The sequence below is a fragment of the Ananas comosus genome, linkage group 4 (genome assembly GCF_001540865.1).
Source record: "Ananas comosus cultivar F153 linkage group 4, ASM154086v1, whole genome shotgun sequence".
Classification (NCBI taxonomy): domain Eukaryota; kingdom Viridiplantae; phylum Streptophyta; class Magnoliopsida; order Poales; family Bromeliaceae; genus Ananas; species Ananas comosus.
This window is the reverse complement of record NC_033624.1, coordinates 15404700-15419132: the sequence shown is the minus strand read 5'-3', so window position 1 is coordinate 15419132 and position 14433 is coordinate 15404700. Positions and strand designations below refer to the sequence as shown.

The 14433-nt window shown below is 41.3% G+C and overlaps 4 protein-coding genes across 4 annotated transcripts; all 4 read left to right on the top strand.

The window, feature by feature from the left end:
- Nucleotides 1006-1792, top strand: LOC109708612 (copper transporter 6-like). Its single transcript, XM_020230419.1, has one exon. It carries the CDS (start codon nt 1081-1083, stop codon nt 1615-1617), a length of 537 nt encoding a protein of 178 aa, XP_020086008.1. The 5' UTR covers nt 1006-1080; the 3' UTR covers nt 1618-1792.
- Nucleotides 2797-3493, top strand: LOC109709650. Its single transcript, XM_020231964.1, has one exon. The coding sequence runs from the start codon at nt 2866-2868 to the stop codon at nt 3400-3402; it is 537 nt and encodes a 178-aa protein (XP_020087553.1). The 5' UTR covers nt 2797-2865; the 3' UTR covers nt 3403-3493.
- Nucleotides 5581-6527, top strand: LOC109709385. The gene is made up of 2 exons (XM_020231594.1): nt 5581-5952; nt 6260-6527. Exons 1-2 carry the CDS (start codon nt 5616-5618, stop codon nt 6274-6276), a joined length of 354 nt encoding a protein of 117 aa, XP_020087183.1. The 5' UTR covers nt 5581-5615; the 3' UTR covers nt 6277-6527.
- Nucleotides 7899-12590, top strand: LOC109709412 (mitochondrial coenzyme A transporter SLC25A42-like; the record flags this gene model as incomplete). Its single annotated transcript, XM_020231649.1, is given in 7 exon segments — nt 7899-8168; nt 8480-8656; nt 8766-8915; nt 10131-10232; nt 10306-10376; nt 10466-10533; nt 12046-12590. Coding segments are annotated over 7 exon segments (1080 nt in total), but the record flags the coding sequence as incomplete, so codon positions are not given.

Sequence of the window (14433 nt, the reverse complement as noted above, 5' to 3'; positions counted from 1 at the left end):
ATATCCTCAAATTTTTGTTAGATATTATACATAATCATAACCAGATTTTAGTGCTATTATAGTAACAGTAGAAAAATATCGAAAAAGATAAAAAGGTCGGGCCATGGTAGCAAACCGTGTGGAAGAAGAATTTGGAATCTGAGCTCCCAGTTCTAGATAAGAGAATTTTTATTATTATTATTATTTTTCGATTAAACAGAGATATACTCTATTTAAAGAGGAGAACTTTTATTATTGTTATTAATGCCGCAACAGAGAAATTAAAGCCGTAATTAATTTATGCGGCATTAGGCTCTTCATGCAAAAAGGGACACGAGGGTCTTTCTCGTATCTTTCTCCTACAAATCAACACCAGCTGCGCGCATTGAACAGCGCACTTCAAGTCCCCAGACCACTGTTGGATGCACAAAAGACAAATATAATGCACTAAATAAAAAACTGCTGGGCCTGGCCCCCACCATAAATTGCACCAGCTCCTCTCGTATGGCACTGGTGTTTAGAATTTTTCCTTGAACCCGGCCTATAACCGGACTACAAAATTCGCTGTATCTGGTGCAAGGTTGTCAACGAAAGAAAAGATCATTTTGTCACACCTATGTTGCATGGACCGTGAATGATTACTCGTTGTGCGTTATTATCTAACCGAATAGGAATAGATAGACGCGTAGTGCGCAAGGGGCGGCATCCGCCTCGCTATAGTATTACCCGAATTAACAGAGCCAGCCTAGTGTGGGCCCAGGCCCAGCCCAATGACAGCGACTTCCCGTTTGTTTCTTTCCCGTTTTTAGCTCGCGTCCGTTTGTGGCCCAAGCATGGCGCCAGAGCTTCAACACCAGCTTTGCTTGTTTTTTTTTTTTTTTTTTTTTACCCCCAACACTCAATCAGAGCCGTCCATCACTCCTAAACGGCAAAGCGTAACAAACTACCAAAACCATAGGAATGCGTGATGAACAAGAGCGCCACATGTCAGGTATCGCCAGAGGAAATATATAGTAAACACGGATAGTTACGACTAACCAACAACAAATTGATCGCTAATCTCTCTCTCTCTCTGCTTTACTCTTCTTTCTCGTCGGGGAGATGGCAATGGGGGGAGGAAGCGGCATGGGGGATGGGATGGGCATGCCCATGCCAATGCCTCCGCCACCATCGAGCATGAGCATGCCCACGCCCATGCCCAGCGACGACGGCATGGGGGGTAACGGTAAGATGATGATGATGCACATGACCTTCTTCTGGGGGAAGCGCGTCCAGGTGCTCTTCTCCGATTGGCCCGGCGACCGCGGCCTCGGCATGTACGTCGCCTCCCTCGTCTTCGTGCTCGCCCTCGCCGCGCTCGCCGAGGCCTTCTCCGCCGCGTCCGGACGCCTCGCGCGCCCCGGATCCGGCCCCCTCGCCGCGGCGCTCCTCACGCTCCTCCACGCCGCGCGGATGGGGATCGCTTACTTGGTCATGCTCGCCGTCATGTCCTTCAACGTCGGAGTCCTCATCGCCGCCATCGTGGGACACGCCCTAGGGTTTCTGTTCGCCAGGTCCGGGATCTTCGCCAAGGGCTCTGGCCCCGTCGACGCGGAGGCCCAGCCTAACACCCACCCTCCTCCTCCGTCCAAAAGCTAAAATAAGATTTTTTTTTTTTTTTTTTTTTTGGTGTTGCTTTTTTTTTTGTTTGTTTTTTTCCTTGTATTTTCAGATCTGTAGGGGCGATTAGTTAGGAGAATAATCGCTACTTGTGTTTTATGTCCGCGTAGTGCAGCAGAGCAGATGAATGGAACTGAGCAGCAATGTTCTTTAACCTCGATTTGCAACATTTCACTAAACATTCTAAACGTTGGTATGCATATCGAGACTCGATAATGCGTTTGCGTAATCAGTTCCAAATTTGGAGAACGAAGGTTCATCGCCTTGGCCATTTGGGGGCCGGAGGAAGAATGATTAGGCAACATGATAGCTACTTTTTTTTTACAATAAATTAAGATTCAGCTTCGATCACACATAGAGGAGAAGAGCCGCAGATGAGCGATTGTGTCCTTTATCAGGTTCTTTAGATGTGCTGATGCAAAACTGGAAACTCATAATCTTCTGCTTCGCGCTCGGTACTGGAGTTAGGGGCCCGAAGTCCGCGCTCTTTACTCGTCAGATCCTTTGCATATGTCACTGAGAAATTTGCTTTTGAGAGTCAGGATCCACTAAAACTACATGCCTTTTTAACTCAAAAAACTCGAATGATAGTGTCCTGAGCCTGTTGAAAGTCTGAAACAAAGACGCTTTATTGTCTCTGAGGAGGCATATGTTATGTTATACGATAAGTAACGTTATCTTTCTTTTTTTGCTTTTTTCTAATGATGCCGCCGAATTGATTCTAAATTAGCCAACGAGTTGTTTTTCTCGTGATAAGTTATTCAACATTTAATTAATCTGGTTGGTTACCTAAAATGTTACTTACTATAGCAGCATCATCCGAAGGACGCTTGCAAGAAATTACCCCAGTTGGTCTAATATATAGCCTGCAGGTCCATAGGCCTTCTAATTTCTAAGGAATACGTGACCATGACCATGAAGATACAACTCGTTGTGTATTTAATAATATTATTTGGTTGCATAGTATTGGACTCGCACTCCACTGCCACACTCAACTCAACCACCGTAGGAACCACTTGTGTACGAATTTCAAACGATTTTTTCCCTCCAACTCCACTTTTTTTCCACCCCGGATTGCCAAATTCATCAACCCCCACGCGCATATATTTATATCAGTAGCTTCCCTGCTCCCCATCTGTCTCACACGCCATGGCCGAGGGCGACATCCGCGAGCACACCCGCCGCCCACGCCATGCCCACGACGCCGACAACAGCAATAGCGGCAGCATGCTGAGCCCCGGCGAGACGCAGATCGACAACACTGCTTTAGATGGCATCATCAGCCACAATTCTCTATTCACCGGCGCCGTCTTTGCGGGTCTCTCCGTAGGCCTCTCGAACGGTACCGGAAGCAGTAGCGGAGGTGGTCTCGTATCTTCCGGGTGCACCGTGGGGGCTCAGGTGGCGAACAACCTGGTGTCGTACCACGTGTTCGCTTTCGCATTGTTCCTGTTTTCTAGCCTGGTGGCGCTGGCGCTGAAGCAGGGAATGCGCCAGGTGCACCAGCACGGCGCGCGCACAGCACGCATCGACAGGACAATGCTCCGTGCAGGGATGGTGGCGTCCGCGCTGGGGTCCATGATCGGGTGCGGGTTCCTCATGCTGGGCCTTGTCAACGTGGTACAGAGTAAGCTCGGCAGGATCGGGTGCGGCCTCTCCGCTGCGGCATCCTCCGGGGCCGTCGTGTCCCTCGTCACGCTGATACCGACTGGGATGGTCATCTACACCATCATCGTGTTCCACGCATTCACTCATTCCATGTAGTGTCTTGTTTTCTCACAGGTTCCCGTTGATGTTATGAAGCCTTTCTCGTTTCGCTAAGCTCTGATACATGAGTAACTTAATTGGTTGCGAAGAGTAGGAGAACCCTTTTAAAAGCTTTGCTCATATGGGGTACAGCGCCAGTTGATACTTGAATCTGAGCTCAACAGACACGGAAAAAAAAAAAAAGAAAAATCAAATTCCTTTCAATACTTGCTTAACAACTAACGCCTCTACGGCTCTACCCATGACAGTATAACACCAACAAGCTCAAGCTAAAATTAATCGAGGGAACTTTATTACGATAAATTAGTGGAGAAACATTCAGCGTGTATGGAGCTAGTTCAGTTGGGAAATGAGCTAAGGAGAAGAATAAAATGGATTTATTTGATTCAGAATTGAAGTCCGTGCTCACGGAAGAAAACAGATACCTAGAGAGAGTCTGGAGAGTGGAGAGCATCTGATGAAGTACTTCCGTTTTAGCTGCCGGAGATAGAGCATGGTATAACAGAATTAAACAATGAATTTTAACTAAATAAACTTTTCTAAGAAAATAATACCGGCACAAGAAGTTGATTGTTGAGTGAATGGTGCTCACAACTAGGCCTAACACACTTACTGTGGATATTTGGCTCTATGAGCGCTGAGCAGACACAACTGCAAGATCTAACATTTACTGAATTAGATCCTCAGAGCACAATCCTAAATCACGATTTTTAATGCTATAGATGATTAATTTCCAAGTAGTTCACCACGTTTTTCTGAAAAAACAAACACAGTGACCATTATTGCAACACATGATTCACTAGCAATGTTTTCCAATTATCTCTAAGGTATCGTTTGGTTCGGGGATAAGGAAAAAGTGACTATTCCAGGGATAGGTATAAATTGAGATATAAGCGAGGATTAGATCAATTTTGCGTTTGGATGAAAATTGGGTTATATTCTTGGAATAAAAAAAATAGCGTTTGGTTTGGTAAGATGGAATAAGAAAGATAATGGGTTTTGTAAATAAAAAATAATGATATTATCCACTTATTATATTTAAATTTGAATTTTTAAATTTTTAAATTTATATTTCTAAATTTAAAATTTTAACTTTAAAATTTAAAATCTCAAATTTTAAATTCAAAATTTTAAATTTTAAATTTCAAACTTTAAATTTAAGATCATATTTAAATTTTAAAAAAAAAATAAAATATCAAATTTTAAATTTTAAAAATTTAAAATATCAAAATTTAAATTTAAAATTTAAAATTTATAATTTAAATTTTAAACTTTAATTTTGAGATTATAAATTATAAATTTTAAAAATTTAAATTTTTAATTTTTAAAATTTTAAAATAAGAATAGTGGTGGGAACAATTAATAAAAATAATTTATTATAATAAATTTATAAATTTTTTAAAAATTCTACTTAAATTTAAATTTAATAAAAAGAATTTATTATAATATTTAAATATAATTTATTATAAATTTTATTATAATATTTAAATATAAATAATATGTATTAATAGAGTACAATTAATAATTTTATAATAAAAATAATGTATTATAATATATAACATATTATATTTATATAATTTAGTTTAATTCAATTTATAAGTTTAATTAAGTTTGAAATTAAGCATTGGAATAGCACTATTCCACCAAAATGGTCGAATAGCAAATCCCTTGCTATTCCGGGATAACCGAGAATAGCAAGGTTTGACCGGGATAAAATATACCGGCCAAATTTCACCCCGTTTGGCGGAATAGCGGGGATAACTTTCGTTATCCCCGCTTATCCCGCGATCCAAACGGGGCCTAAGTTTAGTAAGTCAGATGATTCTTCTGGGAAGTCCTTGTGTAAGATTTTGGAGACACGGAAAGCGAGGCTGCTTCAACAGGACTACTAAATAAAATATTGCGAGTGCTCCAAAGATGTCATTTGCTTATCTGTGCATCCAGGATAGAAATTAATACAATATACTCCACTAAGCACTGTGAATTAAACTGATCTTGCTCAATCCCATTGGATGGCCCGTTAGTGCTGGGACACAAACCGGCCTAGACGTGAAGTGCTTCCTCCAATAGGATTATAATGGCTATGATGTGTCCACGGTGGTCTAGTGCCACAAACAATACCCACGAATAACATTTTTCTACCAGTTTAAATACCCCATCATTTGGCCATCCTATTCCGCAGCAAAAGAAGTAGCAACAAGAAGCCTACTATGATGAAGTCTCTTTGCCTGCTCTCTTTCTTTCTGCTCATGATCTTTACCATCACAGCTGAGAAAGGGGTCGAGGGTGCTGGAGAATGCGGGAGAGTTTCTCCGGACCGTTTGGCATTGCGGCTCGCACCGTGCGCGTCCGCGTCGCAGGATCCGCAGGCCGATGTTTCAGACCGGTGCTGCTCGGAGGTGCACACACTCGGCCAGAATCCCGGCTGCCTCTGCGCCGTCATGCTGTCGGAGACCGCCAAGAGCGCAGGAGTCAAGCCTGAAGTGGCCATAACCATCCCTAAGCGCTGCAACCTGGTAGATCGCCCTGTCGGATACAAATGTGGAGGTGGGTGTTACAGAGGCTTTATCCCTAAACCTTTGGCGGCAAATTCAAAATGTTCCCGACTCTTCACTCATCAGATATTTTAGAAACATGCACTTTATCTTAAATTGTCACGAACTAAGTGCAATATAAGGAAAAGTTCGAGCCTTTAAGGATTATAGTATTTGAATGCTAGTACAAAAATCAATCAGCAATATAGGGATTGTACAGTAGCTATATATCAAAATATTTTAGGGTTTTTTTTTTCCCCCTGAAACTTCCCATCTAACACTCTTTTTCTTTCTTTCTTTCTTTGTTTTGAACTTTGAAGGTTATACTCTGCCTTAACTATCGGAATGGTGAAGACTTGAAGACCGGCTGATAGCTGTTGCTGTAATGAATGCAGTACTGTGTGTCTGCTCAAAGGGCATAAATAAACTACCAAGGAGTGTTGTTTGTCATGTTGATATGTGTTGTATAATTAGGACGCTTGAGAATAATTGGCATGTTGCTATGTGTTTCATAAAATGAAACTTGGCTACTTTTGGCTGCTCTGCTTCAAGTACTCATTAAGAAATTAAATAAATGGTACTTCTACATCCAACTCTAATGCGTTTTAATCTTACACACACAGTCCAAGAATAAGAAGTGTGTGAGATTTATGCCAACTTTTAAATATATAGATAATACTGCTCTAAAAAATAGTATGCCACACATTAAATATCAAAGTAATTTGTTAATTATACTTCAATATGGCAGTCAAAATTAGAAAATAAAGAGCTTATATATTCAAATGCGTCCTGGAACAGATCACTTTGCTCTCCTCCCTTTCGAGAAATAATCATATGTTCAAATGCGTCATTCCCTAATAAGCCCAGTCACATGTTTTCACTCAAACAAAAAATGAAAAAATTAACAGAAAAAAAATGTGCATATTTATACTAAAAGAAAATTCCACCACATTCCTTCATTCCTTGCGAAATCAAACAAGGAGTTTTGGTTCAAATTTGGCGTTCCTTTCAATTCGAGAACGCTCTAGTTTTAGAGGTAGAAACCAATCAAATGCTCATTCCTGGCCCTAGTGTTCACAACTTCCACAGTAGCCATGTCGCTAAGATGCCCAGCCCATTAAAGATTCTCAAATGAGTTAGGGCCATTAGATTGCGAGTCCACTAATGGGCCACATGAGGCCCAGTTCAGCGTCCGAATTATCAAGTGGGCTTCTCTTCCTATTGGGTTTGGCTCGCCACGGCGGTGCGAAACCGACTCTTCCCGTCACTAGAAACTGGTGGGGTTAGGTGGCCCTCCGCAAGCCGCAAGCACCCCAGCGCGAACCTCTCTTTATCTGCCACATGGACAGCGTAAGCGTCAACAAGCGGGGGAAATGGAATATTCGAAGCAGCGACCCTGAATCGCGTCTTCGCGCCAAGGGATATGCTTCCACTCGCGCTCTTCCCCATGGCGTTGGTTTTTAACTTTTGTGCGTCTCTAGGGTTTTATCCACCACTCCTCGTTCCACCGCTCCCCTGGAATCACGAAGCTCCCCGTCGAATCGGACGGTCCAAATCACTTTTAAGGTTCGAACCTTTTGATGAGCACTTCGTCTTATTTGAGGGACACTGGATACTTCCAGTGGACCAGGAGTAGAACGCAACACAAAGAAAATAGAGGTTTTTAGTTTTTCTTTTTTCTAAAAAAATAACAAATAACACAATTGGAAAGGTAGGAGATCGCACGCTCTCTCTCTCTCTCTCTCTCTCTCTCTCTCAGCTTCCCATTTCCAAATACTCGGAGGGAAATAGTTCGAAATCATTCTCTCTCCTCCATCCGAGAGAAGAGCTAGGGTTCCAACCACGTTAGGGTTTTTGCTCCCCGATCCGAGGGTTTCGATGGGCGCCGGAGCTGCTTGATCTTAGGGCTAGGGCTTCCGAGCGACGCGCTGATTTGGGGAGGAGGAGGAGGAGGATAAGGAAGAGGAGGCGGAGATGCAGACGGAGGCGAGGGTAGGGATGGTGGTGGAGGGCGGAGCTCAGAGGGCCATCGCGCCCAGCCACGGTGGCGCCGCCGCCGTGGACGGCGGAGGCCGGAGATACTCGACGCACCACCACCAGCTGCAGAAGCAGCAGCTGCAGCAGCAGCCGCAGATCGGGACGGTGGCGCATCTCCTCGCCGGAGGGGTCGCCGGAGCGGTGAGCAAGACCTGCACCGCCCCCCTGGCTCGCCTCACCATCCTCTTCCAGGTCCTTTTTCCAAACCCTTCTCCCCTTCTCTCTCTCTCTCTCTCTCTCTCTCCCCCTCTATGGCGATCGAACGTAGAGGAGCAATCTTTCTTGACTCAGTTGATTTAATGGATAGTATGGCCCTATTTAACTTGCCATGGCAGTGAAGAGTGTTTTATGTGTTTTGTGCACTTTTATATCCTTTATAACTACTAGATTGCTTTCTTCTTGGGGTTTTGGCCATTTCTAATGCTCATATACAGCATAAGCTAGAAGATTGCTGATAGTAGGTACTTGATATCTCTACTCATAAGTCATATTAATTTGTGTAGGTCCAAGGCATGCACTCTGATGTTGCAACACTAAGCAAGCCTAGCATATGGCGCGAGGCTTCGCGCATTGTTTATGAAGAAGGGTTTAGAGCATTTTGGAAGGGAAATCTTGTGACAATCGCTCACCGACTGCCTTATTCATCAATTAGTTTTTATACGTATGAGCGCTACAAACATGTAAGCTTGAAAATTCGTTGGACATTTCTCTCAGCCAATCGTTCAGTACAGTTTGCTGCTTCTAAAGTTCATTTCAATAACAATTTTCGTTTGATTTTTGATCTTTCAGTTACTGCAGTTATTTCCTGGTCTAGATAGGCATGGAGATTATGTTAGCGCAGATGTATGCGTGCGATTGCTCGGTGGTGGGTTGGCAGGAATAACAGCTGCTTCTGTCACTTACCCATTGGACCTTGTTAGAACTCGCCTTGCGGCTCAGGTGACTTTTGCCACTTGTGTGCTTGATTAGTTGTTATTTTATTCACTTATTAAGTATCGTGATGAATTTCGCAGTTGAACAGCGTGAACACCTTTTCTTCGTGTTCTTGTAATAAGTGGGGTATGAAGAGCATGAACAAATGTACTTCGTATTATTATAATAAGTTGGGTTATACCAAAACATTAGGAGTCAAAAAGGGGGTTATACAAGCTGAGGTAGTTATGTGCATCATAGAGAGAGTCTCATGGAAGTGTCCTCATGACTTATCTCCCATCTCAGAAGCACCTGCGCTTGTGCAATGTTTATTTTCCATAATCAATGAATAGTGGCGGAAAGCTCTGTAATCTTGCATCTGGTAGGGTTAGTGGATAGTCTGTTTGATCCTTGGCAATGACTTTTCGTCTAGTCTAAATGCTAGCGAAGGTGATTAGATGGTTCTGCGAGTCTGCAAGCAATGAGATGTACTCAACTGCTGGAGTACTTGTTCTTTTTTAGTATTCAACCTGTTATATGAACTTTTAATCACTAGTTTCAAGATTTCTTAGCTCAAACATTTATTGAACTTCTGCTTTTACGGTAGATTCTGCATACAAAGACAACACATTGGTAAGACACTCAAACCAATGTATGTAACAATAGTTATCATAAGAAAAGTCCATTATGACACTTCGTGTGCAAGAATAAGGGAAGAATTATCAAAATAAATTTTCATCAACAACATGTAGTAGTCATTAAATAATTAATTAATTATAAGAAATTGGAAGCCGAACTGGATGATTTTGTCTGCTCCATTCCATCCCACACTAATAATTACAATATACAAGATTAACCAGCAATTAATGGTTACAGTAACTACAGGATAATACCATTTCAAACACAGCAAAACAATGTATTTTGGATGATGCAATATCCTCATATAGGCGCCAAAACCGGAGGTAGACCTATTAAGTCTTTCCTACAGATGTTACTTTGATGCTTGTAGTAATCTACTTATTTCAAGTTCAAGGTTTAGTTTAGTGTACACTGATTTTAATTTCCGTTACGGAAGTTACACAATTCATCCATTTTGCTTCAACTGTTTCATGGAAATCTTTTACTGAAATGGTTTTATTGTTCGTATCATATGATATTTTCCCTGGAGTATTGTGGTCGGCTGCAGATTTGTTCATCTGTTTGGTTTCTTGTGATTAACTCGTGTGGTGTATGATTTCCTAGACGAGAACTATGTACTACCGAGGCATATCGCATGCTCTTTATACCATTTGCCGAGACGAGGGTGTCACAGGGTTATACAAGGGTCTTGGAGCCACATTATTGGTAAGCCTGCATATCTGTTTCTTCTTACTTACAGTCTATATGTGTATTTGCCATTGACTGTTATGTGCCACAGGGAGTTGGCCCTAGTATAGCAATCAGCTTCTCTGTTTATGAGACTTTGAGATCTTATTGGCAAATAAAAAGGTATTGATATGTAAATAGGGAACCTAATATATTACACTTGTCTTAATTATTTCTGAGCATTAAGTTTATATTAATGCTTTGATATGCAGACCACAGGATTCTCCTGTCTTTGTTAGTTTGGCTTGTGGAAGCCTGTCTGGGATTGCATCATCGACAAGTAAGTAATTGATTACTTAATAAATTCTACCTACGTTGTGGATAATGTTAATTGCTTTTGTAGAAACTCATGGTGGAAACACAGTAGTTGTAAAGTTGAGGTCGAGAAATGGTGATTGATATTGTCTTAGAGAGGAAAATTGAGATTAGGAAGGATAAAAATCCACGAAATATGTTGATAGAATACCTTCTAAAATATTAGAATATGTGTCATGCTTCACTTTTTCACAGGGCTATTCACTTCGATGTGTTTTTAATTTTCTTGGTGAACCTAGTTGGGTAATAAGTGCCTATCATTGTCTGGTTAGTCTTCAAAATGAGGAGTTAATATCAATTTTATTTTAGTTCTAGATCTTGGTGCAAGCTAGTGATAATTGGAGAAGTCAAAAAAGAAAGTGGAGAGATGTTATGAGAACAACCTGCTAGTCGGCCGCTAAAGTAAATGATGATAGTAATTAAGACAATAAACGAGGAACTTGAAAGTGTCAAGGTCGCATAAGGTTTGAACCTTTATAATGTCATTGCCCATCACTTCTATTATGTGACAATCTCTATAAGCTTCTGTCCTTTGTGATGATTTGCCCTTTCAAGTCTTTGCTTACTTTTCCATCTTTAAATAGAGAGTGTTTGACCGTTAATGTATTTTGCGGTAGAGATGTTGAGAATGTTTATTGAGTCATTAGATAAACAGCATATTGTAGTTGCAGAGTTTGACCTTCTTACTTGCTATTCATGAGATGTGGTTGACCTCTACCAAGCATTGTGATTAGTATTGGTAGTATCGATGATATTTAGCTTTAGATCTTGATTTTAGAAATTGTCTTATTTATTTCCTTTTAGCTTTAGATCTTGATTTTTGAAATTGTCTTATATATTTCCTTTGAAATTGTTGACAATCAGTTGACTCGGTTTTTCTGGAGTAAAGAAATCCTAGAATCTACAAGTGAACTAAATCAAGAGTTAAATGTGGAAGGGATTCAGATGATTAGAAAAATATAATAATTACTTAGGTCACATACCCTCTAATGATGGATACAACTAAGATTCAGATGATTAGAAAAATATGATAATTACTTAGGGCACATACCCTTTAATGACGGATACAACTAAAAGGTGTGGTCAGGCCAAAATTTCATATTTCAAGTTTGATCTAGCTTAATGTAAATTTCAAGATATTGCATTACTCCAGCACCACTTTCAGTTAGAAATTTAGCAAATTTAATTCAGTAATAGGTTAGATTTGGGCCTAGTTAGGATTGTGGTCCATAATCTATTCCCAATGGTGCAGGTTATTGATTTTTTTTGGTTTCTAGACTTCTACTCTATAGGCCAATTTATTTAATTGTTCCTGAAACTCATGTGTAGCTTGTTGGTGAGTCACCTGCAACCTAAGCGAGCTGATACCATTGCTGCTATATAGCTCTAGGAATTAAACGTTTGTAACCGTGCAATGATCTGTACAATCTGTTGTTGTTCATTATGTTCTCAATTTTAACATGCTATGATGTTGCAGTTACATTTCCATTGGACCTAGTGAGACGGCGAATGCAATTGGAAGGGGTGGCTGGAAGGGCACGCGTGTACAACTCAGGCTTGTTTGGCACTTTCGGGCACATCGTCCGCACAGAAGGCTATAGGGGTTTGTACAGAGGTATCCTGCCTGAGTACTACAAAGTCGTACCAAGCGTCGGCATTGTTTTCATGACCTATGAGACCCTCAAATCCTTCCTTTCTGCCGTGCCTGCTGATGACTAGCGTTGAGATCTTATTACTTCCAGCTTACATAATTTTCATCTTTGATTACTGTTAGTCACACCTGCGTGTTGAGCTTCTCTTAGGACTTTAGGGCTGATTTCGTTGCTTGTCTTTGAGTATTCAGATGGTGGCGAGTTTTGCAATTGCTGCCACGGAAAAGGAAAAAAAACAAAACAAAGAAAACAAAAGGAAAGCGAAAGTTTCATTTTACCTGTATAGATGTATTATTGGATCTTTTGAAGTTATGTGTCCCAGATGTCTAACAGTTATGCGTCTTTTTAATTTGTCACTGTTGTTCTTTGGCACGTACTTTTCAATCTTGGTTTTTCCGGTGCTTTAGTGGGTATTTTATAAGTATTTTAATTTGATTGGCTAAAATTATTAAATTAGAAAATTTGAATTTAATCATTGTTAGTGAAAATAGGAAAATGTTGGTTGGCCCCCGAAAGCTGGTCCCTCAAGCTGCAGGCCATTTTGTGCTGGCTCAACTCTTTTTTTATACTTCTTTCTGAATTTCTAAAGTTTTCAATTTGGGTTTTATTTATTTTGTTAAGCAAAAGAAACAGTTCACTCTAATGGTTTTATTATTGGTTAGTAGTTGCCGGTTGGAATCGAGACATCCTGCACCGAGATTATCTACCTAGGCAACTCCAATAAAATAAATTAAATGAAATAAAAAATAAGATTTTGTGTATAATTAATTCATGGCCATTGAGGCCGTATATTTTTAAGTTCAAACGTGTTCAAAACGAGCAAGTTTGGGCTCTTAAGAAGGTCCATCTCACTGCGCCTAGACTCGTTGGGCTGTGCTTTAGCGATGAGACCGCCCGATTGGGCGCGACAATTATTGGCGGCCCATATGGCCCCGAGAATTGGGCCGCCGTTGGGCCACATCAACTCTCCAGCCAATTGAGCTTATTGGGCCGGGGTATATTTCGTTACAGCTTCGGAGTCCGGGCACTCTCGGTGAGCTCACCCTCCCGCACAAGCCGCCTCGTTTGCTTCAGAATAATTATTTTGGTGGATCGTTGCGCTCAAAACGCTGGGGTTATGCGCACGTGGCGGTGAGCGTACCGCTGGGATATTGGGCCACTGATGATTCGCTGGTCGATTGAGTTATTGGGCTGGGCTTTTCGGATCCGGTCACCGCCATTGTGCTCACCCTCCCGCACTAATCGCCTCGTTTCCTTCAAAATATTTTTTTTCGTGGACTGCTGCTCACAAAACGTCGGGGTTATTTGTACATGGAGGTGAGCGTATCGCGGTCAATGCTGCGTACGAGGCGGTATCATATGATGACACGTTACGGGTGTTTTCCCTTTCGATTAGTGGATTGTCCCATCTAAACTGACAAATTTCCTTTTTAGGCATGTCTCGAAACTCACCAAACGTAGACTTGGAAAATGCAGGCCTGGGCCGCCATATGGGCCCTTTGGACTCATCAAAAACTGGGCCACGCGACAGGTGATGGGCTCTCCTTTTATTCATCTTTTTATTAAAAGTCTACTCTGGACTTTTAAATCTCAAACATCGGGCAATCGGAATGAATTAAGACCCTTCAGCAAATTCCATTTTTAAATAGGCCTCCTAATTTAGGATTTGGGCTATTAAAGTTAGCTAAATTAACAAACCTTCGTGCCATACACTAATTTGTTGATGATTTTTTGTCCAGGAGATATGTTCCAAAGTAAGAAGAGGTAAAAAGAAAGATATTCTACTTGAGAAAGTTGATGACCAATTGTGCAGGGAAATGATGTTTAATTGGTGAAGTCAAACGCAGGTCTTTCTCTTTACAAGGATTCAGATGCGAGCAAGTTTTGCAATTGCTGGTGCGGAAAATGTATTCATTTTTTTAAGCAGGCCTCTTCGTATTTATCAAACCACAAACTTCTTCAGTTTTAGTTTTTTAGATGTGTTGGGTGCTTTGCTAGAGTAAAAAACTAGTCGAAATGGGCCGAGTATTATAGGAGTCTGTATGGAGTGGACCCGACAATTTTGTCAGGCCGGATTGAATCCACTGTTCTAGTAGTACACCGTTCGAACGTGCACTCAAAATGAGCAAGTTTGGGCTCTTTAGAAGGCCCATTTCATTGCGGCGCCCTTGACCCTTTGGGCTGTGGTTGAGCAATATAAGGCTCATTCGATC

Excerpts from the sequence above, each read along its gene's own strand:
- LOC109709650 (XM_020231964.1), top strand. The coding sequence starts at position 2,866 with ATGCTGAGCCCCGGCGAGACGCAGATCGACAACACTGCTTTAGATGGC.
- LOC109709385 (XM_020231594.1), top strand. The coding sequence starts at position 5,616 with ATGATGAAGTCTCTTTGCCTGCTCTCTTTCTTTCTGCTCATGATCTTT.
- LOC109708612 (XM_020230419.1), top strand. The coding sequence starts at position 1,081 with ATGGCAATGGGGGGAGGAAGCGGCATGGGGGATGGGATGGGCATGCCC.